Source organism: Loxodonta africana, chromosome 13 (assembly GCF_030014295.1).
Source record: "Loxodonta africana isolate mLoxAfr1 chromosome 13, mLoxAfr1.hap2, whole genome shotgun sequence".
Taxonomy (NCBI): domain Eukaryota; kingdom Metazoa; phylum Chordata; class Mammalia; order Proboscidea; family Elephantidae; genus Loxodonta; species Loxodonta africana.
The window spans coordinates 64,796,480-64,821,698 of NC_087354.1; the positions used below are offsets into that span (position 1 = coordinate 64,796,480).

Below are 25,219 nucleotides of genomic sequence, written 5' to 3' on the forward strand. Positions count from 1 at the left end.
GTTTTCTGGAACTAATTCAGGATCTACGCATTTAAGCTTTGGTTAACATCAGTTCAATTTTATTGAAAGATGCATGCAGTTTCTTAGAGAGGTGGAGGTCATAGTTTATGGAGTGACGAAGACTAGGAATAGATTTAAAGCAAAACATTTCTCTATTTTTTTATTCATTTTTTAATTTTTCTTTAGGCTCCTCGACCTCCAAAACAGCCCAATGTTCAGGATTTCCAGTTCTTTCCTCCACGTTTATTTGAATTACTGGAAAAAGAAATTCTATATTACAGAAAAACTATTGGGTACAAGGTAATGGAAATACTTTATTTTATATCGTTTTCTGTTTACACACCATTGATGGCTTAAGAATTGATTATTATTAATATTTATTTAACTCACTTGAGCCAAATAGAAAAGACTTGATTGACTGTATCCAGGTTATATGTCAGGTACATAAGTGTGTGTCTGTTATCCTTGAAAGAGAGAGAGAAAAAAAAAAAAAAAACTTTATGACTAGTTTGTCTTTAACTTAACAGATGCAGATATCAGTATGTTTTCTTGCATAGTTGGATTAAAATTTGCACGATGTTTAGTTGGTTAAGAATTTTAATTCCTCAAAAAGTCTCTAAAATTTACTGATAGATAACACAGAAAAATATTTTTTAGGTACCTCGAAATCCTGACCTACCAAATGCAGCACAGGCACAAAAAGAAGAACAGCTTAAAATTGATGAAGCTGAACCTCTTAATGATGAAGAGTTAGAGGAAAAAGAGAAACTTCTAACACAGGTATAACCTTCAGTCAACACAGAATTAGCAGTTATTTTGTAAGGTTCTCTGTTAGGTTGTGTTGGTATACAAGTAGTACGAGTTTCTGGTTTCAGAGATGAAGACTTAGAGACATTAAAGCATAGACATAAGGGTAAATGCTGCATATATATTCCCATCATTTGTTTGGTAGTTAAGATAGATTTTTACTGGCTTTGGTAGGATGGGTAGCCTGTTGATCACTTTTTTTCCAGTGTTCTTATCTTTCCTTCCTGGTGAATCTTTCATATTGCCAAGAAGTTATTCCCAAGTACAAGACTGTGCTCAGTGCTCTCTTGTTTAATTAACATACTTTGGGATTCAGTTCAGGCCTTGCGGAATCGGCCCTTAATCAACTTTTAAAGCCTTTATTTTTCTTCGGTTTTCCTATTGGCTCTTGCCTTTGCTTTTTAGCCTATCTTGTTCCCTCTTCACAGAGTCCTTATCTTTCAAAGTGCAGCCAAAATGTCACCTTTTCATGTAGCATTCCTTTTTTTCACACTCAGATTTAAAGCTTAAGGTATCTAAATCATAGTGCATTGCTAAAAGTATACATCTAGTACATGTAAAGTTACCACGCTAAAAGAACTTAATGAAAAAATATAAAAGCACTAGAAAATTATTTTCTGTAATACTTACAACCATTGGTAAAGTATAATAGCATTTTTTCCCCAAGTTTAACATGCTGTGATTAAATACTTCTTTTGCTTTGTAGGGGTTTACCAATTGGAATAAGAGGGATTTTAACCAGTTTATCAAAGCTAATGAGAAGTGGGGTCGTGATGATATTGAAAATATAGCAAGAGAAGTAGAAGGAAAAACTCCAGAGGAAGTCATTGAATACTCAGGTAATTCATTTATTATTTTAATAGATAATAAGAATGTTATTAGGCTTTTGAGCTTAATAAAAACTGTTGGAAGGTTCATATTTTCTTACTCTGAATTTGATAAGCTAAAATTTTGACACAGCTTAGTGCCCCCCCCCCTTTTTTTTAACTTCAATTAGAAGAAATTCCCTTACCTAAAATGGTATAATTGTTTACTTTTATCACCACTTGCCTGTCAGTTTGTCAAACTGTGGTAGCGTGCATGTTGCTGTGATGCTGGAAGCTATGCTGCTGGTATTTCAAGTATCAGCAGTGGTCATCTATGGTGGACAGGTTTCAGCGGAGCTTCCAGATTAAAATAGAGTGGGAAGCTTTTGAGGAGGAGGACCTGGCTATCTACTTCTGAAAAAAATTGGCTGTTGAAAGCCTTATGGATAGCAGCGGAACTTTGCTGATACAGTGCCAGAAGATGAGCCCCTCAGGTTGGAAGACACTCAAAATATGACCGGGGAAGAGCTGCCTCCTCAAAGTTGAGTTGACCTTAATGATGTAGGTGGGATAAAGGTTTCAGAACCTTCATTTGCTGATGTGGCACAGCTTAAAATCAGAAGAAACAGCTACAAATAATCTATTAGTAATCAGAACGTGGAATAGACAGTGTATAAGTCAAGAAAAATTGAAAGTTGTCAAAAATGAAATGAAACTCGTAAAGATAGATACTCTAGGCATTAGTGAGCTGAAATAAACTGGTATTGGCGATTTTGAGTCAGGCAGTTACATGGTCTGCTATGCCAGGAATGACAAATTGAAGAGGGATGGCATGACATTCATCATAAAAAAAGAACATTTCAAGATCTGTGCCGAAGTACAGTGCTGTCAGTGATAGGGTGATATCCAAACATCTATAAGGACGTAGTAGTACATCGACAAGGAACTATAGGAAATTCAAGCCAGATTCAGAAGAGGACGTGGAACGGGGGATACCATTGCTGATGTCAGATGGATCTTGGCTAAAATCAGTGAATACCAGAAAGATGTTCACCTGTGTTAATTGATTATGCAAAGACATTTGACTGTGGATCATAACAGATGATGGATAGCATTGTGATAAACGGGAATTCCAGAACACCTAATTGTGCTCATGAGGAGTCAGTACACAGACCAAAGAGGCAGTCATTTAAAGAGAACAAGGGGAGAATACTGTCTGGTTTAAAATCAGGAGGAGTGTGCATTAGGGTTGTATTTTTATACTAATTTAATCTGTATGACCGAGAATCTGGACTGTATGAAGAAGAACTGGGCCTAAGGATTGGAGGAAGACCAACAACAATTTGTGATAAGGAGATGACACCCCTGCTTGGGGAAAGTGAAGAGGACTTGAAGCACTTACTGATAAAGATCAAAAACGTGTGGATTACACCTTTGCATAGAGAAAACAAAAGTCCTCATAACTGGACCAATAAACAGTATCATAATAAATGGAGAAAAGGTTGAAGTTGTCAAGGATGTCATTTTACTTGAATCCACAATCAGTGCCCATGGAAGCAGCCGTCAAGCAAACGACGCAGTGCATTGGGCAGATCTGCAAAAGACTTCTTTTAAAGTGTTAAAAAGCAAAGATAACCACTTTGAGAACTAAGGTGCACCTGATCCAAACCATAGTATTTATTAGTCGCTTCATATGCCTGTGAAAGATGGACAGTGAATTAGGAAGACTAAAGAAGAATTGATGAATATTGACTTGTAGAAGAATGAACAAATGTCTCTTGGATGAAGTGCAGCCAGAGTGCTCCTTAGAAGTGAGGATAGTGAGACTTTGTCTCGCTTACTTTGGACATGTTATCAGGAAGGACCAGTTGCTGGAGAAGGACATGCTCGGTAAAGTAGAGTCAAGGAAAAATAGGAAGACCCTCAAAAAGATGGATTGACACAGTGGCTGTAACAATGGGTGTAACGATTGTGAGGATGGTACAGGACCAGGCAGTATTTCATTATGTTGTGCTTGGGGTTGCTGTGAGTTGGAACCAACTCGGTGGCAACTAACAACAGCAGGCTAACTAGCTAGCTATAGTCAAGAAAATTAGGTCACTGAATAATTGTCTCGTTTTTATTCTTTTCAAGTATTAGTGAACTGTGTTTCCTGAAGTCAGTTTGATTGTCAGGTGAATATGTGTAGTTGTAGTGCTAAGGATCTTAGAATAGCCGATATTTTTCTAAATAATTTTGTGTTTTAGGTGGAAGTTTACACAGCAAAATAGATTTCTATTTAACAGTTTTTATACAAACTGACATTGGTTAAATTTTTCACAATGTCTCAGAAAAAAAAAAAAAGCCTTGTCAAGTGGATTCTGGCTCATAGTGACCCTAAAGGACAGAGTAGAACTCTGCCCCATAGAGTTTTCAAGGAGCACCTGGTAGATTCAAACTGCTGTCCTTTTGTTAGCAGCCATAGCTGTTAACTGCTGTGCCACCAAGGTTTCCCAGAATATGTCAACAGTCTAATTATTTCCATTGTTGACTTTCCGTTAATCTAGCTTCCTTACCCCTCCTTACCTTCTCATCTTTGCTGTAGGGTAAGTGTTGACCATTTGGTCTCATATAGTTGATTATTTAAAGATGCACAGTACTCACGGGTGATATTGTTTATCTTACAAACCTATCTACTGTTTGGCTGAAAGGTGACCTCCGGGAATTGCTACAGTTCCAAGTTTAAAAGGTATCTTAGGGTAATGCCTAGGGGCTTCCTGTAGGTTATGCTTTTTTGGTCCAGCAAGTCTGGCCATTTTAGGAATTGGAGTTTTCTACGTTTTTCTCCTGTTTTATCCAGGACTTTCTATTGTGTCCCTGGTCAGAATGGTCCATGGTGGTAGCTGGGCACCATCTAGTTCTTCTGGTCTCAGATTAGATGAGGCCGTGGTTCATCTGGGCTATTAGTCCTATGGACTAGTTTCTTTGAGTCTTTGGTTTCCTTCATTCTCTTTTGCCTCAGAGGAGTAGAGACCAAGAGTTGTATGTTAGATGGCCACTAGGAAGCTTTTAAGAACCCAGACACTAGTCACCAAACTAGGATGTAGTATCTCTGTGAACTATATCATGCCAATTGACTGAGTTGTCTCTCAAGACTATGGTCTTAAGCCTTTTAACCCAGTAAACCAATCCCACAAGATGTATCGATGTCTAGGAAGTATCTGTGACTGTGCCGATTATGTGTTTTATTATTTACATGAATATGTATGCAGTACACACAAGCATGTATACACATAGGCCTACAGATACACCTACATATGCATGTGCGTGTACTCATATGCCATCCTGTACATATATATGAATGCGTATCTTATGTAACCACACGCATACTTTTTGCCTGTTATTAGTGTTGTTGCGAAATCGTAGCATTTACCGAAATTGTCCTTTATTCTTGTGTGCTTTTTAGTGTCTTTATTTACCTCATTCAGGTTGTGCAGACTTCACCCGTGTTGTTTATCACTTTTCTCATCACCAAAAAGTGATTCCCCCTCCCTCCTACTCCCATCCCGAGTAACCATCAAAGAACGTTGCTTTCTGTGTATATACCTGTTCTTGTCTTCTTAGAAAAGTGAGACCGTACAGTATTTGTCCTCCAGATTCATACATGTTATGTTTTGTGGACTCATTGTTATTCTTTATAGTTGTGTAGTAGTCTGCTGTAATGTACCACAATTTATCCCTTCATCCGTTGATGAGCACTTACATTGTTTCGATCTTTTTGCTATTGTGAATAATGCTGCAATGAACATAGGTGTGCATATGATACCAAGAAACCAAAACCAGACACAGTGCCGTCAAGTCGATTCCGACTCATAGCCGACCCTTTGGTTCGCAGCTGTAGCACTTAACCACTACGCCACCAGGGTTTCCAAACCACACCCACTGCCATCGAGGCGACTCTGACTCAGTTAGAACAGCCAAAGTTTCAGAGTTGGAAGATACAAGATCATCTACTTCATCTCTGATATTATTTTACAGTTAAGGAAACTGAGAAATTATAAATGACTGACTTCCTAGTATTAGATATAGGAAAAATGAAAATGTTTATTAATCTCTAGGAGGTAAAACAAAATAGAGCATTTAAGCTAGCAAGTTATTTTCTCTTCATTCCCCTCACCCTCACAAACTTTACTCTTTTACAGCTGTGTTCTGGGAAAGATGTAATGAACTACAGGACATAGAGAAGATTATGGCTCAGATTGAAAGGGGAGAGGCAAGAATTCAGAGAAGAATTAGTATCAAAAAAGCACTTGACACAAAGGTACCTTGCTTATTAATAAATATGACAGTTAAAAAATACTGCTCTCTCTGAATATGAGAGTTAAAATAGCTTTTTGAAAGGAAAAGCAATGATAGTTTAAAATTAAATGTGTTTAAAGAAAAACATTTAACTGTTACAGGTATTCTCAACAGAATATTCCTCAATATTAGGTTATATGAATGAAAGGCACTGCTAGTATTAGCTCTTTCCTAAGTATAGGGAAATGAGTTTTCTCTTCATAGTAATAAAAATTATAAAGGTTTTTCAGCACAAAATTTATATAATGCAGTTGAGGTGCTTTGGGTGTAAAATTCTGGTTTGAAAGAAAATGTACCTAATTTTGCTAAAGTTGAGTTTGAGATATAGATTACATAGGACTTGTGTTTCATTTAATATAAAATCTCATTTCATAGATTGGACGGTACAAAGCACCTTTTCATCAGCTGAGAATATCATATGGTACTAACAAAGGGAAAAACTATACTGAAGAAGAGGATCGTTTTCTGATTTGTATGCTTCACAAGCTTGGATTCGACAAGGAAAACGTTTATGATGAGTTGCGACAGTGTATCCGCAATTCTCCTCAGTTCAGATTTGACTGGTTTCTTAAGTCCAGAACTGCAATGGTGAGTGCATGAGGCCTTTTTGTGTGATGTAAGCAGAGTTCAGAGTAAGTACTATTCCTTAACTAAGGTAACACATGATACATTGACTGTCATAATTCTTGTGATATTACTTTGAAGGGAAAGAATGTACACACCTCTTCAAGTTAATTCTAGTTGATTTCGACCCTCAATGTATGTATTACTAGTTTTTAAGTTTTGACATGAAATGCCACTGAATTCTCAGGCATGGGCAATAGATAGTAGTATTGCATATATTATGAGATGCTTTTAATTTGAAAGTGAAGGAAGGTTACACAATAATACGGCTTTAAAGAATGAAGTAAAAGCTGTAAGTATCCTGTTTTCTACCTCACAGCATGACCGTGTATGAAAATGAGTTCCTTTTGTTGTTTATTTTTATCTGTTTATAGGTGTATGAGTGATTTTATATTAACCTATCAAAACAACTTTATTTTAAAGTTGAAATCCTAAAAATATGTAGATGGAAAACATTCAGTTTACCATGTAAATTTATGTTTACAACTCAGGAGCTCCAGAGGAGGTGTAACACCTTAATTACCTTGATTGAAAGAGAAAACATGGAACTAGAAGAAAAGGAGAAGGCAGAGAAAAAGAAACGGGGACCAAAGCCTTCAGTAAGTATTCCCGAATATTTAAATGTGTTCTTTGTGGACTCAATGTTTTTTTCCTTAAGAATTTGAACATTACTTGGCGATCAGCTATGAGTCAGAATTGACTCGACCGACGGCAGTGTGTTTTGGCTATCATTGATGTGTTAGTCTTTTTTCTTGTCCTTACCAAAAACCAAAACCCACTGCTGTTGGGTCCGTTCTGACTCATGCTCTATAGGACAGAATAGAGCTAGCTGCCCCATAGGCTTCCCAAGGCTGCAAATCTTTACTGAAGCAGAGCGCCTGGTGGATTCGAACCACTGACCTTTCGGTTAGCAGCTGAGCACTTTAACCACTGTACCCCCAGAGCTCTTCATTACAGCCTTAGGTTGTTTAAAAGTTGAGATTAAAGTTGATTGCATTACATGGGGAATATTACATGATATGATGATAGTATGTCATATAGGGATTTGTGAGAAAATGAGAAGGTATGTCTTGTGAATGCCAAGAGCCTGCACTTCTCATTGGGAATACAAGTTATAATTTTAGAATAGTTCAGCAAATGCTAGGAAAGCAGCAACCTTTATTATTGACGTCTAAGCTTGGCTATATTGCCCCAATGATGTCTCAACAATGTGAAAGCAAAATTATTAAGGGAAAAAGGTCACGTTGTTATTTAATAATAGTTAATTCATGAAGTCGTGAGTAAATGAATCTGTATGGATATTTGGTATTTATAAAACTTCTAAAAACTGAGAAAATATTACTGTTTTCTTTTGAGGAGAGGGTGTGTATTCGTTTGTTTGGTATATTGATTTACTACTGCCAGTTGTGAATCACATTTCTTGTGATTTCATTATTAATATTATTAAACAGTTGTTATTTAAGTAAAACTAGACTTGATAGTTTGTTTTGAAAGATTTTTTTATTTTGGGCAAGAAAATCTAGTAATTCTCGTTGCTATGTAGCAGCAAAAGTGCTGTACTGTAATATGTCTGCCAATATATTTCATGCTTATATTAGTCTTGTGACTAAGGGAAGGTAATTCTTCTGTTTTTAGACACAGAAACGTAAAATGGATGGAGCCCCTGATGGTCGAGGAAGAAAAAAGAAGCTGAAACTATGAATATATTTTTGTCTCATAATCACTAAATTTAAACCAGTAGTTCTTTAATTTACGGGTCTTCATAAGATGTACTGTACAATGCTCAATTGTTATGTCATTAAAAGACATCAGGTTCATCTGTTTACTGAGCTAGAAACATAGTATGTAGTTTCACTTTTTTAAATGCAACAGCTGTGCTGAGATTTTTTTTATCTTTAACACTTGAAGTAATAAAATAGGCTTCATTTATTAATAAATGCTTCATTTGATTTATTTTTCTATTATAGTTCCATTTGTGGAGATTGTGACATTTTGTTTATCAGCTATAGTTTCTACACTCGTAAGATTTAAACACAAGCAAACAACTAAAAAAAAAAAAATGCAAATATTTGTCCCTTCAGTCTCAACTTAGTTGTGTAATTCTTTTAATTCACTTTGCCTTTGCAGAAATTTGGGTATCTTCTTTGTGGTACTGTTGAGTCTCATCTGGGAAGATTATGTAAATTGCATTCTTCTTATTACATGGGTAGAATGGGGGAAAAAAAAGGCAAGACAAATTATTATTCAATTCTGTGCATAATTTTGTTATGCTTTCTGTTTCTGTAGTTGGTTCTGAGGGCCTTTTAGTTGTATAGCCAAAGACACTTAGTATTTCTGGTTCTTTAAGGTATTATTGTACCATTGTGTAAAAGGAATATTATTATTATTTTTTAATTGTTGGATAAATATTTTGACAGTGACCTCCTGAAGCAGCCACAATTTAGAAAGATAATGTCAGAACCGAGGTGATTTTTTTTTTTTTCCTTAAGACCCAGCCAAAAAAAGACGTGAACTTGTCATACTGTTAAATTGAAATCAGTTAGCAAAATGTATGCCTTCCCAGGGTGTAGCATTTTGAGTTTGAGTAATTGAAAATTTTATTTTATTATATTTTAAAATAATTTCTAAAAGTAAGTGTGAGCAGCAAAACTGACTAATTCCAGTTTTTGTTTTCAATGGACAGACTTGATAGATGGGAGACCTTGAAGCAGGGACGCCCAAATTGTAGTGTCAGGATTTTAGCTTTACCAGAGGCCTTTGTGTGCTACACATAATTTGTATAAAGTTTTATATGTGCAAATTGGGTACATAAACAGTTCTCCATTTTTCTAAGGGAATGCAATAAATGTAACATCGTGAATAAATATAACTTTTATAATCCTTAAAGTAGTCTTTCCATTTCTTTAATTTCTTTTCCTTTTTGATTTTTATTCAGTTTTCTTAGAACATTATCTTTTTCCCTTAATGAAATTCCTCTCAAATTTCTAAGTCTTTTTCACGTGCCCATTCTCACTGAAATTTGTTTTCTTAATGTTGATTTCTGTAGTATTGCTAGTACCTTAATACCTTTACCTACTTTGTTTTCTGAAATGGGGGTTTGCTGCTGTCAACTTCAAGCAAAACAGTGTTTATGGCAAGAGTAACTTGAATTTATCCTGTGGGCCTCCACACTTGACTTCTACACAATGTTGCATTCTTAGTGTCTAGTGTATGCAAAATTTGAGGAAAGGTTACTTCTTTCATGAAAGGGATAATTCTTAAGAGTTGTAACTTCATTTTGGAAGAAATAATTTGAAAAATAAAAGGCTGAAGATTTTACAGAGGCCACAAAAGAAATGATGTTTTAGAGAAGAAAAACCCAAACCAAATCCATTGCAGTTGATTTGATTCTAACTCATAGCAACCCTTCAGGGCAGGGTAGAGCTGCCCTTTAGGGTTTCTAAAGCCGTAAATCTTTATGGAAGCAGACCGTCACATCTTCATCCCACGGAGCAGCTGGTAGTTTTGAACCACTGACCTTTTGGTTAGCAGCCGATAGCTTAAACACTGTGTCACAAGGGCACCTTAGAGAAGAGAGCCCAATTGTGTGTGTGGAGGGGGTGGAGATGTAGATAGTGGAATGCAAAAATGAATCTAGCGTCAGCCTTTGAAAACTTGGGAGCTCAAATATAGAGGAAAACAATGTGAAAGAAAATACTGGAAAACATAAAACATCTAAATCTAGCATTGCAATTTAACCAATGTGTGAGATGTCTGTTTCATAGGTAAATTTAGAGTGAACTAAAACCAAATTTTTATTTAAGCTACTAATTAAAGGAAAAATGATACGTCAAACCCATCTATCTGTTTTAAAAGAATTGATGATAGAGAAAATGGACTCACTTGGAAACCATGGGAGGAAAACAAAGCTCCAAACCAGAAGAACGGTACCTGGGGCCAGTCCGGCAGAGGCTGGGTATTTAAGGAGGTGATCAGTCAGCAAGCTGTTACAATCCAAAAAACCACAGGAAAGTGTTACAGAAGCAGACTGCGAACATCTTCTGCGGAGCGAGCGGCCGGTGAGTTCAAAGCACTGGCTTTTTGGTTAGCAGCCAAGTGCTTTAACCACCGTGCCACCAGGGTTCCTGTTATAATCCAGAATATTTAATTTCCTAAGTAATCGAGCCTCTGCCTGCAAAGCTCTGTTATTTCTGTTGGGAAGATTATAACAGTATAACCAGGTAAAGAATCTGATAAAATGTAGTCATTACATTCAATTTAGTATTTTAAATATTAATGTTAAAAAAAAAAGATTGGAAATTTTCCAATAGCAAGCATTTTTTTTTAAAACTTGAGATTTTAAATTTATGTAGTAGATTTAAGTGCTTGGCTTTGTAGTGGTGCCTACATACTTATGCTCATGATGTGTTGTTTTTATTAGAAAATCGACTCAATAGCCTAATTTACCATAGTTGTCATGGGCTTGTAAATGTTGGTCTCCCTTATGGGATGCTTATATCCTTCTAGGATATTCCTGTCAGGATCTAGTTAAATGTGATAGATAGTTGATAGCAAAAAGCAGGGCAGCATTTTACTGTCGTCACTGTGTATAGCCACCTTCCTTTCCTGCTTATGTCTCAGACATCACCTAAGCACTCGACACTGCAAGTCTCAAGAGTGTCACCAGGAGTTTAACGTGTTTTGAAAATTGAGATCACAGTAATCCTCTTTGGGTCCACAGTGACATGCTCTAACCTTTTAACCTGGGAGCTTGTTAGAAATGAATCTTGGGCTTCAGCCCACCATGTTGAAGTAGAACCTGCATTTTAATAAGATCTTCAAGGTGATTCATATCCATGTTAAAGCTTGAAAACACTGCTTTAAAAGACATATTTTACCAAAGCAAAATAATATGAAACTTTAACAACTATTTAACAGATACCTCCAGGTTAATATTAGGACATCATCAGGGTAATATGTCATTTCAAAACCCAAAAAACCAAACCTGTTGTCGTCGAGTTGCTTCCGACTCATAGCGATCCTATAGGACAGAGTAGAACTGCCCCATAGAGTTTCCAAGGAGTGCCTGGTGGATTTGAACTGCCAAATATTTGGTTAGCAGCCATCGCTCTTAACCACTACACCACCAGGGTTTCCAATGTGTTATTAGTTTTCCTTTTTTTATTAACTTTTTTTTGAGCTTCAAGTGAACGTTTACAAATCAAGTCAAACTGTCACGTAAAAGTTTATATACGCCTTACTCTGTACTCCCACTTGCTCTCCCCCTAATGAGTCAGCCCTTCCAGTCTCTGCTTTCGTGACAATTTTCTCAGCTTCCAACTCTCTCTATCCTCCCATCCCCCCTCCAGACAGGAGATGCCAACACAGTCTCAAGTGTCCACCTGATACAAATAGCTCACTCTTCATCAGCATCTCTCTCCTACCCACTGTCCAGTCCCTTTCATGTCTGATGAGTTGTCTTCGGGAATGGTTCCTGTCCTGGGCCAACAGAAGGTTTGGGGACCATGACGGCCGGGATTCCTCTAGTCTCAGTCAGACCATTAAGTATGGTCTTTTTGTGAGAATGTGGGGTCTTCATCCCACTGATCTCCTGCTCCCTCAGGGGTTCTCTGTTGTGCTCCCTGTCAGGGCAGTCATCGCTTGTGGCTGGGCACCAACTAGTTCTTCTGGTCTCAGGATGATGTAGGTTTCTGGTTCATGTGGCCCTTTCTGTCTCTTGGGCTCTTAGTTATCATGTGACCTTGGTGTTCTTCATTCTCCTTTGCTCCAGGTGGGTTGAGACCAATTGATGCATCTTAGTGGGCCGCTTGTTAGCATTTAAGACCCCAGATGCCGCATTTCAAAGTGGGATGCAGAATGTTTTCATAATAGAGTTTATTATGCCAATTGACTTAGAAGTCCCCTTAAACCATGGTCCCCAGACCCCCGCCCTTGCTCCGCTGACCTTTGAAGCATTCAGTTTATCCCGGAAACTTCTTTGCTTTTGGTCCAGTCCAGTTGAGCTGACCTTCCATGTATTGAGTATTGTCCTTCCCTTCACATAAAGCAGTTCTTATCTACTAACTAATCACTAAAAAACCCTCTCCCACCCTCCCTCCCTCCCCCCCATGTAACCACAAAAGTATGTGTTCTCATTGTTTTCCTTTTTTAATTTAGGAAAGAAAAATGATTCAATATTATTTCAGGGAAAATGCATTTATCCTGAATCTTGGATATGTGGGTAGTTTGGGGCTTGTTGTCTTGAGTTTTTAAACACTCGCATTTTGGTTGCTACATACCAGGTGTAGTAAGGGGGCATTGTTACTCAAAAGTGTGTGATGCTAGGAGCAGCAGCAGTGGCAGAACCTGGGAGCTTGTTAAAACTGTAATACACAGGTTTCACTCTGATTTACTAAATCAGAATCTCAGTGGATGGGGCCCAGCAATTTATGTCTTAAGCTCTCCAGATAATTAACTATTTAGGCATACTAAAGTTTGACACATTGTATTAGTATATCTCACTATACTGTTAGGTGCTGTGCAGTCGGTTCTGACGCAGCAACTCTGTACAAGGGAACGAAACACTGCCCAGTCCTTTGCCGTCTTCACAATCATTTCTATGTTTGAGCTCGTTATTGCAGCCACTGTATCAATCCATTTCATTGACAGTCTTCTTTTTCACTGATGCTTTACTTCACCAATCATTATGTCCTTCTCTAGGGAATGATGCCTCCTGACAACATGTCCAAAGTATGTGAGACACAGTTTGCCATTTTTTCTTTTAAGGAGCAGAATTGGCCGTACTTCTAAGACAGACTTGTTCGTTCTTCTGGCAGCCCGTGGTGTATTCAATATTCTTCACCAACACCATAATTAAAAGGCATCAGTTCTTCGGTCTTCCTTGTTCATTGTCCAGCTTTCACATGCATATGAGGCAATTGAGAATACCATGGCTTGGGTCAGGTGCACCTTAGTCCTCAAAGTGACATTTTTGCCTTTTAACATTTTTGCAGCACTTTTGCCCAATGCAATATGTCATTTGATATCTTGACTGCTGCTTCCATGGACATTGATTGTGGATGCAAGTAAAATGAAATCCTTGACAACTTCAATCTTTTTTCTGTTTATCATGATGTTGCTTATTGGTCCAGTTGTGAGAATTTTGGTTTTCTTTATGTTGAGGCATAAATACTGAAGGCTGTGGTCTTTGATCTTCATCAATAAGTCCTTCAAGTTCTCTTCAACTTTCAGCAAGCAAGGTTGTGTCATATTGCAGGTTGTTAATGAGTCTTCCTCCAATCCTGATGCTGCGTACAGGTTCTGCAGCACGAGCACAATTAAGTGTTTTGAAATTGCCATTCTTTCAAATGTTATCTATAATTTGTTATGATCCACATAGTCAAATGCCTTTGCATAGTCAAATAAACACAGGTATCTTTCTGCTATTCTCTGCTTTCAGCCAAGATCCATCTGACACCAGGAATGATATTCCTCATTCTAAGTCCACTTGTAAATAGTGCTTGAATTCCTGGCAGTTCCTTGTCGATGTACTGTTGCAACTGTTTTTGAATTATCTTCAGCAAAATTTTACTTGCATTTGATAATAATGATATTGTTCCATAACTTCTGCATTCCATTGGATCACCTGTCTTTGGAATAGGCACATATATGGGTCTCTTCCCAGTCAGTTGGCCAGGCAGCTGTCTCCTAAATTTATTGGCATAGATGAGTTAGTGCTTCCAGCGTTGCATCTGTTTGTTGAAACATCTCAACTGGTATTCCCTCAATTCCTGGAGTCTTGTTTTTCGCCAATGCCTTCAGTACAGCTTGGACTTCTTCCTCCAGTACCAGCGATTCCTGATCATATGCTACCTTCTGAAATGGTTGAACTTCCACCAATTCTTTGTGGTACAGTGACCCTGTGTATTCCTTACACCTTTTCATGCCTCCTGCATCATTCAATATTTTCCCTTTAACTCAAGGCTTGAAGTTTTCCTTCAGTGCTTTCAGCTTGAGAAATGCCAAATGTGTTTTTCTCTTTTGGTTTTCTAACTCTAGGTCTGCACATTTCATTATATTACTTTTCTTTGTCTTCTCGAGCCGTCCTTTGAAATCTTCTGTCCAGCTCTTTTACTTCATCATTTCTTCATTCACTTTAGCTACTCTGCGTTCAAGAGCAAGTTTCAAAGTCTCATCTAATATCCATTTTGGCATTTTCTTTCCTGTCTTTTTAATGACCTCTTGTTTTCTTCCTGTATAATGTCCTTGCTGTCATCCCACAGATCGTCTGGTCTTGAGTCATTAGTGTTCAGTGCATCAAATCTATGTTTGAGGTGGTTTCTAAATTCAGGTGGGATATACTCGAGGTCATACTTTGGCTCTGGTGGACATGTTTTAATTTTCTTCAGCTTCAACTTGAACTTGTGTGATAGCAATTGGTAGTCTGTTCAGTCTGGCCCCTGGCGTTGTTCTGACAGATAATATTGAGCTTCTCTATTCTTTCTTTTCACAGATGTAGTTGATTTCATTTGGCAAGGTCCATGTGCATAGTTGCTATGTACATTGTTGAAAATAGAAAGTCGTTAGTCTTGCAAAATTCTATCAGGCAATTTCCGGTGTCATTTCTATCACCAAGGCCATATTTTCCAACTACTGATCCTTCTGTTTCCAGCTTTCTCATTGCCAAGCCATGGTATTTTCAATTGCCTCATATGCATTTGAAAGCTGGATAATGAATAAAGAAGACCAAAGAACTGATGCCTTTGAATTATGGTGTTGAAGAAGAATATCGAATATACCTCCAACTACCAGAAGAACGAACTAATCTGTCTTGGAAGAAGTACAACCAGAATGCTCCTTAAAAGCAAAAATGGTAAGACTTTGTCTCACAAACTGGATATGTTACCAGGAGGGGCTGATCTCTGGAGTAGGACATCATGCTTCGTAAAGCAGGGGATCAGCACAAAAGAGGAAGACCCTCAACGAGATGGACTGACACAGTGGCTGCAACAATGTCCTCAAACATAGCAATGATTGTGAGGATGGCACAGAACTGGACACTTTTGTTATGTTGTACATAGGGTCGCTATAAGTCAGAACCAACTCGAGGGCACCTATCGACAACAACAGCAAAGGTCGTAGGGAGGAGGAAAGAAGGGGTGTTTGGGTGATACTGAGCTTATGTTAATGGTGGTGGAATATTTTGGAAAAGGATAGTGATAATGGTGACACACCATGAAAAATGTAATCAATATCATTGAATTGTAAATGTGGAAGTTGTACTGGTGAATGTTTTGATGTGTATATTCTCACTACAATAAAAAAAATTAAGAAACACAGACACAACAAATACGCACTTACTTGAAATGGCTTGACAAGAGGAAAGGAAGGGAGCTAAAGTATACATAATGTTTACGATGGCCTGCCAGCTGGGGATTGGACAGGGTGAGAAAAATATTTATAGTGCTGAAAATCATCGCAGAGGGTTTGTATTGATATAAGGTCTAGCTAGTTTGTACAGGTTTCCTCTTCATCCCTGCATCCTGAGCCCCACCCTTCCCAGCCTGAGCAGAACCCATTACACATCTCATCAGTGGGGTATTCTTTCGTAGAGGAAGTTGCTGTGGCTTTCAAACACTGACAATAGGCACACACCTTACCGCCTGGGACTGCCTACACATTTAACATACCCCTTAATGAATATAAAAGCTGTGAATTTCCAAGTTTCTTTCTCAGTTATATTCCTTGTAGCTTTGTATATATTTGCATTAATAATTCAAGTCAAAACCCTGCTATTCAAGTTAACATCTCATATATGTGTATATAAATTAAATATCTAGAATATATATAACAATAAATATATATGTATATATATATATGAGATGTTAATTATAATATATGTACATAATGGAAACCCTGGTGGCATAGTGGTTAACAGTTCAGGTGCTAACCAAAAGGTCGGCAGTTAAATCCACCAGGTGCTCCTTGGAAACCCTATGGGGCAGTTCTACTCTGTCCTACAGAGTTGCTATGAGTTGGAATCGACTCAATGATAGCTGGTTTTTTTTTTTTTTTTTTTTGGTCGTATATATATGAATATAGGAAACCCTGGTGGCATAGTGGTTAAGTGCTATGGCTGCTAACCTGAAGGTTGGCAGTTCAGATCCTCCAGGTGCTCCTTGGAAACTCCATGGGGCAGTTCTCCTCTGTCCTATAGGGTTGCTATGAGTCAAAATCGACTCGACGGCAACGGGTCAACGGTCGGGTCATATATGAATATAGGTTCGTGGGTGGTGCAAATGGTTTGTGCTCTTCTAAACATTGGTGGTTCACACAGTGGTGCTGTGGAAGAAAGGCCTGGCAATCTGCTTCTGTGAAGATTACAGGTAAGAAAACCCTATGGAGCAATTGTCTGTAACACATGGGGTCTTCATGGGTTGGAATCAACTGGGTGACAAAGAGTTTTTTTTTTCATTGTACTACACATAAATATACTGATACTGATGCTGTAAGAGCAATAGTGACAACAATCTTTTAAAATTATCGTCTAGGAGATACTCTTAGATTTAACAGTACTTGGAGGATATTACATTTGGTTTTATTACCACACAGTACAGTATTGAGGCACACAGGGCATGAAAAGAACTCAAGGTTTGGAACCAGACAGTTGTAATTGTGGCTCTCCTAATGACCTTGGGCAAATTGCCTAACTCTTCAGTACTTCACTTTCATTACCTTTGAAATAATTCTTTTATCTGAAGATAACACATATTGGGTGGGAATGTTGTGAGAACTAGATAAAAAAAAGAAAATGTGTGTAAAGCACTTAACACAGCTCCTGGGCGTTGGTCAGCTCAAATGATAACTGATCAGTGCTCTTAATGTAGATGGAGGACTGGGTTTTAAATTTACAAGACAAAATGTTCTTGTTAGTTTTTTTTTTTTAATCTATTTTTTTCTCAGTTGTTTCTTATTACAATGCAAAAAGTGCAAAATGTATGTAAAAAAAAAATTCCCTACCCTTAATCTGGTTTAACGTGCTTTTAGTTGTTTAATATAAATGAGAAGTCATTGTATTATTCCAGCGATGAAGAATGAATTTGACATGGACCGACATCCATATGCTTTGAGAAATGATAATTTTCTCTTTTCATTATGGAGCCCTTTTGTCATGGGATTTCCTTTTGTGGTGCCTCGCTGTTCTTTTTGTTTTCAATGACGATTGGACTCAGAAGCTCAAGCCCACATCACCGCTGGAGCTGACAGTTCAAGCTGCATCTGGTATCCTTGACCCAGCTTGGAAGCGAATGGAGTCAAATGTCATCAATCTGCGTCAGCAAAGAAAGTGTTGAAGTCCACTGCCTGCACGGGGCTGGCGCTCGTCACTGCTGCTGGGGGTCAGGCTGTCATTAATGCTGTCAGCTGAGCAGATGGCTCCCGTCTTCTCATAACTGGACAATTTAGGATTACAGGAATAGGAGGAGATAAGAAGTGGGAGAAAAAGATGCATAGCTATGTCTGTGTATATCAAACTTTCTACTGATGGTAACTCTGCAAAAACAACGGATAACACTAGGGATCTGGGCAAGAGCTGCTGTTGTCGGTTGCATCGAGTCGGCCCCAACTCATGGCGACCTCATGCACAATGTAGCATGATACTACCCAGACCTGCACAATTCCTGTAATCTGCATTGTTTACCATCGTGTTTTCATTGGCTAATTTTCAGAAGTAGATTGCCAGGCCTTTCTTCCTAGACTGTTCTGTTTTAGTCTTGAAGCTCTGCTGAAACACTTCAGCATTATGGCAACACTCAAACCTCCACAGACAGAAGGGTGGTGGTTGCACATGAGGTGTATTGGCCTGGAATTGAACCTGGGTCCCCAATATGGAAGTCGAGAATTCTATCACTGAACAACCACTGCCCCCAGGCAAGAAGCAGAAGTGGTGAAATGTTTTGATGTTTGTGGCTGGTCTTGTAAGGCAAATGCTCTATTTTAGTCCGTACTGCATTTGTTTTTATTAAAATACTTCATATACTTAATACTTGAGGAAGATGCATCATATTTCATATATGGTCTGGTTTGGCACATCCCCTGACACATGTACCTGTTGGGAAGCAATCATAGTCCAATTAAGAAGAATCGATAGCTACTCACAGATTGAAACACCAAGGAACAGCAAGGCTTAAAAGGTTTAAAAGGAATTCAAGGCCTGAAGGATTTCAGATTAACAACTGTGAGGATGATGCAGGACCAGTCAGTGTTTTGTTCTGTTGTATGTAGTGTTGCTCTGAGTCAGAACTGACTGGATGGCACTTAACAACAACAAAGCTGATGCTCCAATTTACATCCCTAATCCTGACCTTTCCCTTGTGTGTCTAGACCAGCACCGCCCAATAGAAATATAAGAAGCGCTGATAAGGTTTCACATTTTCTCCGGGTCACGTTAAAACAGTAAAAGAAACAGGTGAACTTAATTTTTAAAATATACTGTATTTAACTAAACATATCTAAAATATTATCAATTCAGCATGTAATCAATATAAAATTATTAATGAGATATTTTCCATTCTTTTTTTCATACTGTCTTCAAAATCCAGTGTGTATTTTACACTTACCACAGCTTTATCTGATGAGCCACAATTTCAGATGCTCAATAGCCATAGGTAGGTATTGACTACCAAATTAGACAGCACAGCTGTAGACTTTTCTCCTTATACGTAACAGACATTTCAGGCATAATATGCCCCAAACCAAAATTAATTCCCTCTACTCCGCCAAATCCCTTGTCCCAGCATCTTTTTTTCATTTCGGTTAATGGCAACTCCAGAGTAACCATTCACTCTTCTCTCTCACCTCACATCCCACTGTCTCATAGTCTACCCAGAATCCAACCATTCTTCACCTGCTTCTGGGACCTAGTTTAGCTACCACTATCCCTCACATGGAAACCCTGGTGGCGTAGTGGGTAAGAAGATGGCAGTTCAAATTTACCAGGCGCTCCTTGGGAATGCTATGAGGTAGTTCTACTCTGTCCTGTGGGGTACTATGAGTTGGAATTGACTTGACGGCAACAGGTTTCTTTTTTTTCTCACCTGAAGTTTTGTTAAGTCTCCTAACCAGCTTCCTGCTGTCCCCTTATCTCTCCACATTATCCAAGGTGACTCTTTTAAAACACAAGACTGTCACTGCACTGCTCACTACTGTCCAGTGACTTCTCTTCTATTCGGAGGGAAGTCCACGAGGCCCATCCTGGCCTAAGAGACGTGCATGCTCTGTCTCCCTGCTCCCTCCACAGCGTACCTCTTGCCACTGAGCTCCAGTTACCTGGCCTCTTTGCTGTTCCTTCGTCTTGTACACTTTCTCCTCAGATGTCCATGCGGGTCACTCCATCTTTTTATTCCAGTCTCTGTTCAAATGGCATCTTATCACCTTAATCAGAATAACTTCCTTCTCCCAACAATCATCTGCATTCCCTTACTGGGATCTTTTCTGCTGTATAGCGTGTGGAAGTTCCTACGGCTGCCATAGCAAAGTATCACGAACAGGGCTTAAAACAACAGAATTTATTCTTCCACAGTTCTAGAGGATAGAAGTCTGAAATCAAGGTGTCAGCCAGGCCATGCTCTATCTGAATGCTCTAGGAGAGGAATCCTCCTTTGCCTCTTCTAGCTTCTGGTGGTCCCAGACGTTCCTTGGCTTATGGCAGCATAACTCCAATCTCAGTCTCTCTGGTCACATGGCTGTACTCCCTCTGTGTCTCTGTCTCTTTTCTTCTTGTAAGAATACCAGCCATATTATATTAGGGCTCACCCTATTCCAGTATGACCTCACATTAACTTAATTAATTACATCTGCAAAGACGCTATTTCCAAAATAAGGTCACATCCATAGGTACTGGTGGTTAGGGCTTGAACATATCTTTTTGGGGGACACAAATCAACCCATAACATAACTATTATACTACCTGACATATATTATTTGATTCTGTCTGTTTTGTCCAGTTTATTGCATGTCTTTCCCTCACCCCCTACCCCACCCCAACTAGAATAAAAGTCCCATGAACGTGTGCACTTAGTTTTATTTACTGCTTTACTCCTTGTGTCTACAAAAGTGTCTGGCATATGAGTTTCCAATAACTATTTTCTGAATGAATGGAGATCCCTTCTCAGTTTCTGTCTTTAAAGAGTGAAAAGCCTGAAAAGTTTTGTTCTCTTTTCATCAGGCAGTCCCATTTCTTTTCTCATTTTAATTGTTTTTCTCTAGTTCTTTGAGGCCCTTCTATAAAGCGTTTGGAGATCACTCAGTGTTCTGTTGGCCTCAGCAGAAGGTTGGGCAGATATCCTCTCAGAACACTCCAGAACAGCAACCTCCCCCACATCAGGCCTGAGCGGCCCTATAACTTTCTACCCACTCATTCACTCGCTCTACAAATATTATTAACTACAAAGGGCTTTGTGCCCACCTCTTGTGACTTTGTCCTCCTCTGCCTGACACCTCAGTACCTCCAAGGCCTCCTCGTCCTACTTACAGAGTTCACTGTGCATCTCCACTGGAGGTTGCTAAAGATGTGACGTGAGAACAATCCAGACACCACACTAGTTCCTTTTCTCTCCATAATTTTTGTCCTATTCCTCTTGTCATTAAAAAAAAAAAAAAATGCTGGTCATTAGCATAGCTACTAACAAGTGGACAATGAAAGGATTGAGAAGCAAAATATAAATAGGTCCTTTTCATACCTGTTGGTACTTTCAGGGTTGAACTTAATGTATAACAGGCTTTTTGGGTCTTAGGTGATGTTTCCTTGGCACTTCCTCTCTCTGCTTCTTCCCTGGCAAGGCTAACTGTGAGTGAGGTGCACAATGAACAAAGAATACGGTCCCTAATGGGCATGATATCTGGTGACCCTCACCTCTGGACACAGGACTGTAGTGTTCCTCAGAAGTGGCTGAGCCATCCTTCAGGTGGACTCTCACCATGGAGATTCCTGAAGTGTCACCAAGGGGCATCACTGAGATCCTGACCAAGACAATCTCCCCAGTGCCTTGGGTCTCCTGGGTGCTGAATTTTATTTTGGAGAATTTGATCACTGGCTCTGGAAAGGTGGAAGTCCCATTTATTTAGGTTCATTCATCTTAAATCACTGGCCAAAAATAATCTATTAAAGCTACAGAGAAGAAAATAGGGACAGGAAATTCCCCTTTAAATTTATAACATTTTGAACTATAGAAATTTCTAATATATTTACAAGCCCTTTTTTACTCAAATATATGACCAATCTTTATTTTAAAAATATTTCTGGGAGGAAGAAGGGAAGCATGCTCGATTCATGGCTGGTCACTTAAACTAGTTGCCAAGGAGTGTAATAAACGTGGTCAATGAAGGCCTGCTTCTAGGTGATAGAGATGCTTCCACTGTTAGGTCTAGAGAGCTAGTGCATAAAGTATGCAATAAGAAATCTCATGGGATAAAAATGGTTAATAATGGCTCATTTAAGTAATATTAAATGGTTCATCAGTCCTAAGGCAGGACATTTCCAACTGAATTCATCCATCTAGATTTAGAAAAGTGTTGGTCGACACTCCTTTTATTTATTAATTTCTAGCACCCCAACTTGTTATTTTCTGTGTGTCTTAAAACTAGAAAGTAAGTAAAATTTCACTGTCTTCCTCATCCTTGATCCTGATAAGGGATCTGTTTTCCCAACAAAGACTCCAAAAGCAGTGTTGCTTTTTGGGGTGCCAGGTAGAAGTTTGAACTCATTGCATCATCCACTAAGTTGACCCACACAGACCTTTTCTGTTTTTCCTACATGAAAAAGGAAGGAAGGAAGGAAAGAAAGAAGGAAGGAAGGAAGGAAGGAGGGAGGGAAGGAAGGAGGGAGGGAAGGAAGGAGGGAGGGAGGGAGGGAGGAAGGAGAAGAAGAAAAGCCACGTATCAATCTATTAAGGAAATACATCAGAGCTCACCTGTGGGAGGAAAATATTTAAAAGCATTTCTGACCCCTCCCCTTACCCCAATGCTTGACAAGGTTGTTACCCTTATGAAATGCATGGGGATTGTTTCTTGAAGACATGAAGAAAAGAGCTTAAAGAATTGTCTCAGAAAACAGGCTGTCTGAACTATTTAGAAGGTGTTCATATATATATATATATATATATATATATTTTTTTTTTTTTCCTCCTTTAGTTCAGAGACCTACTTTCAGAAATTTAACTAATAAATCATAGACTGCTTTCAGGCAGGTAGCCAGCAAGACGAGATCTGGTTCTATTTTTGGTCTGATATACATATTGATATACATATTTTTTATACATATTATACATATTGGTAAAATTTACAAATATTTGTAAAATTCCGATTCATTATATGATGTGTGATATAAAAAAGCCAAAAGATTGTCTACTAATAGTGGACCTTGTTAGCGCATGTAATAGCCCTCTCCACCTTTGCTGTAGTAGGAACTCCCTTGTAGTAATAGTTTTAACAGCCTTTGTGGGATAGTTTGCAAAACGGCCACCATAATTCCTCCCATTCATGTAGGCACATTCATTTGAAATGTTACATTGCTGGTTCTCCCAAGAAGAGGTGGAATGTATTTCTCCTGTCCTTGAACCTGGACTTGGCCGTGTGAAACCCTGTGGCAGATTGTATTTTCCCAAAATAACCATAGCAATATTTCTGGTCCCTTGTGCTCTTCTAGAACCTTGCCACTCTCCATCAAAATGTTGAGCCAAACACCCTTCTCCTTAAAAATGGATGAGCTTTTGTGAATCTTGATGAAGAGAATAGGGAAGAAGTGATACTGCATGAATTTCACATTAAGATCATAAAAAGCTTTTTCGTCTAGTTCTCTCTCTCTTGGGAAGTTTGTCCTTGGAACCCAGTCACCAAGTAGCAGAAAAGTGCAGTCTATGTGGAGAAGCCTTATGTAGGTGTTCTGGCCAAGAACCACAGTTAAAATCTCAGCTGACGGCCGACATCAACTGCTAGACATGTGAGTGAAATGAACCTTTTGATGATTCCAGGCCACAACTTTTTAAGCTGCACCAGCTGGTGCTGACCAGAGCAGAGTTGAGCCCTGCCTAAACTGGAGATATGTGAGTACCATAAATGTTGACATTGTTTAGCACCACTAAGTTTTGGGGTGGCTTATTGTTCAGTCACTGTAATGGAAACACTTGCTTTTAGAACTGGAAGGGATCTTAACAGAAATCTAGTCCAAATTCCTTATTTTACAGAGGGGAAAAAATGAAGTCAAGTGTTATGAGGTCGCCTTGGAAAAATCTCCTCTCTGGCTGGAGAAAATGAAGTTGTTTATTAAGGAAGCAAAAACCAAGCTGAAGGTAGACAAAGACTTCTCAATCTATAAATGCAGACTACTGCTTCAGTGGAGAACTTTCTTATCTCTTCGTCAATACTTTGGGGAAAGGCTTCTTGAAATAGCTTCTATTATGTGTCTTCTTGACTTGAGAATAGGTTAAGTAATATCTGAAACACGAATTTAAAAAAGAAAGACTGAACAAGAAATACTTTAAAGATAATAATGGGGCACAAACATGGTTTTCAAAATAATCTGGAAACTTTGATTTATGTGCTAATTGATGGAGTCTACTAATGACTGTTTATATGGTCAATTTAAAATTATTTAAGAATTAATTGAGCAGTTTTTGGGGTTATACAACCCTTCAACTTTTCTTTCTTCTCCTTTCTGCTACTCACATTAAGAAAAAAAAATTTGGGGAGAACCATGGTCTTGGGGAATATCTAACTCAATTGGCATAACAGTTTATAAAGAAAATGCTCTACATTCTACTTTGGTTAGTAGCGTCTGGGATCCTAAAACCTGTGAGTGGCCACCTAGGATATTCCACTGGTCTCACCCCTTCGGGAGCAAGGAGGAAAGAAAACTAAAGATATGAGGGAATGATTAGTCCAAAGGACTAACAGACCACATCTACCATGGCCTCCACCAGACTGAGTCCAGTACAACTAGATGGTGCCCAGCTACCACCACCACAAGGATCACAATAGAGGGTCCCAGACAGAGCTGGAAAAAAATGTAGAACAAAATTCTAACTCAAAAAGCAAGACCAGACTTGCTGGCCTGACAGAGACAGGAGAAACCCTGAGAGTATGGCCCGGGACAGAGTTTCAGCTCAGTAATGAGGTCACTCCTGAGGTTCACCCTTCAGCCAAAGATGGAACAGGCCCATGGAACAAAACAAGACTAAAGGGGCCCACCAACCTGGGGCAGGGACTGGAAGGCAGGAGGAAGCAGGAAAGCTGGTAATAGGGAACCCAGGGTTGAGAAAGGAGATTGTTGACGTGTCATGAAGTTCTTAAGCAGTGTCATAGAACAATGTGTGTACTAACTGTTTGATGAGAAACTAGTTTGTTCTGTAAACCTTCATCTAAAGTACAATAATAAAAAAAAAAGATATAACAAACAACAACAAAAAAACAGAAAATTTTTTTTTTTTTTTTTGCTACTCACATTTGTATCACTTTACTGTTTATTATATTCTTTTAGAAAAGAGTTTGCAAAGGAAGTGAGAGTTGATGAAAGGATTCTGGTACTTAAGTGGCTTTGATAAAAAAAAACTTTTTGTAGAAGAAAATAGAGCAATAGACAAAACAAGCTTTAGGTTTATTTGCAAGTTTCA

General features: G+C 38.6%; 1 protein-coding gene across 1 annotated transcript in view; it reads left to right on the forward strand.

Annotated features, from left to right (window-relative positions):
• The window catches only part of SMARCA5 (SWI/SNF related, matrix associated, actin dependent regulator of chromatin, subfamily a, member 5), a 35,275-nt gene extending 26,763 nt beyond the window's left edge, over positions 1 to 8,512 (forward strand). The window contains exons 18-24 of the mRNA XM_003417501.4: positions 187 to 300; positions 658 to 780; positions 1,514 to 1,646; positions 5,795 to 5,913; positions 6,327 to 6,539; positions 7,067 to 7,174; positions 8,211 to 8,512. Coding sequence (XP_003417549.1) covers positions 187 to 300; positions 658 to 780; positions 1,514 to 1,646; positions 5,795 to 5,913; positions 6,327 to 6,539; positions 7,067 to 7,174; positions 8,211 to 8,276 — 876 coding nt within the window. The 3' untranslated portion in view covers positions 8,277 to 8,512. The remainder of the gene's footprint in view (positions 1 to 186; positions 301 to 657; positions 781 to 1,513; positions 1,647 to 5,794; positions 5,914 to 6,326; positions 6,540 to 7,066; positions 7,175 to 8,210) is intronic.
• The last annotated feature ends 16,707 nt before the right edge of the window (positions 8,513 to 25,219 follow it).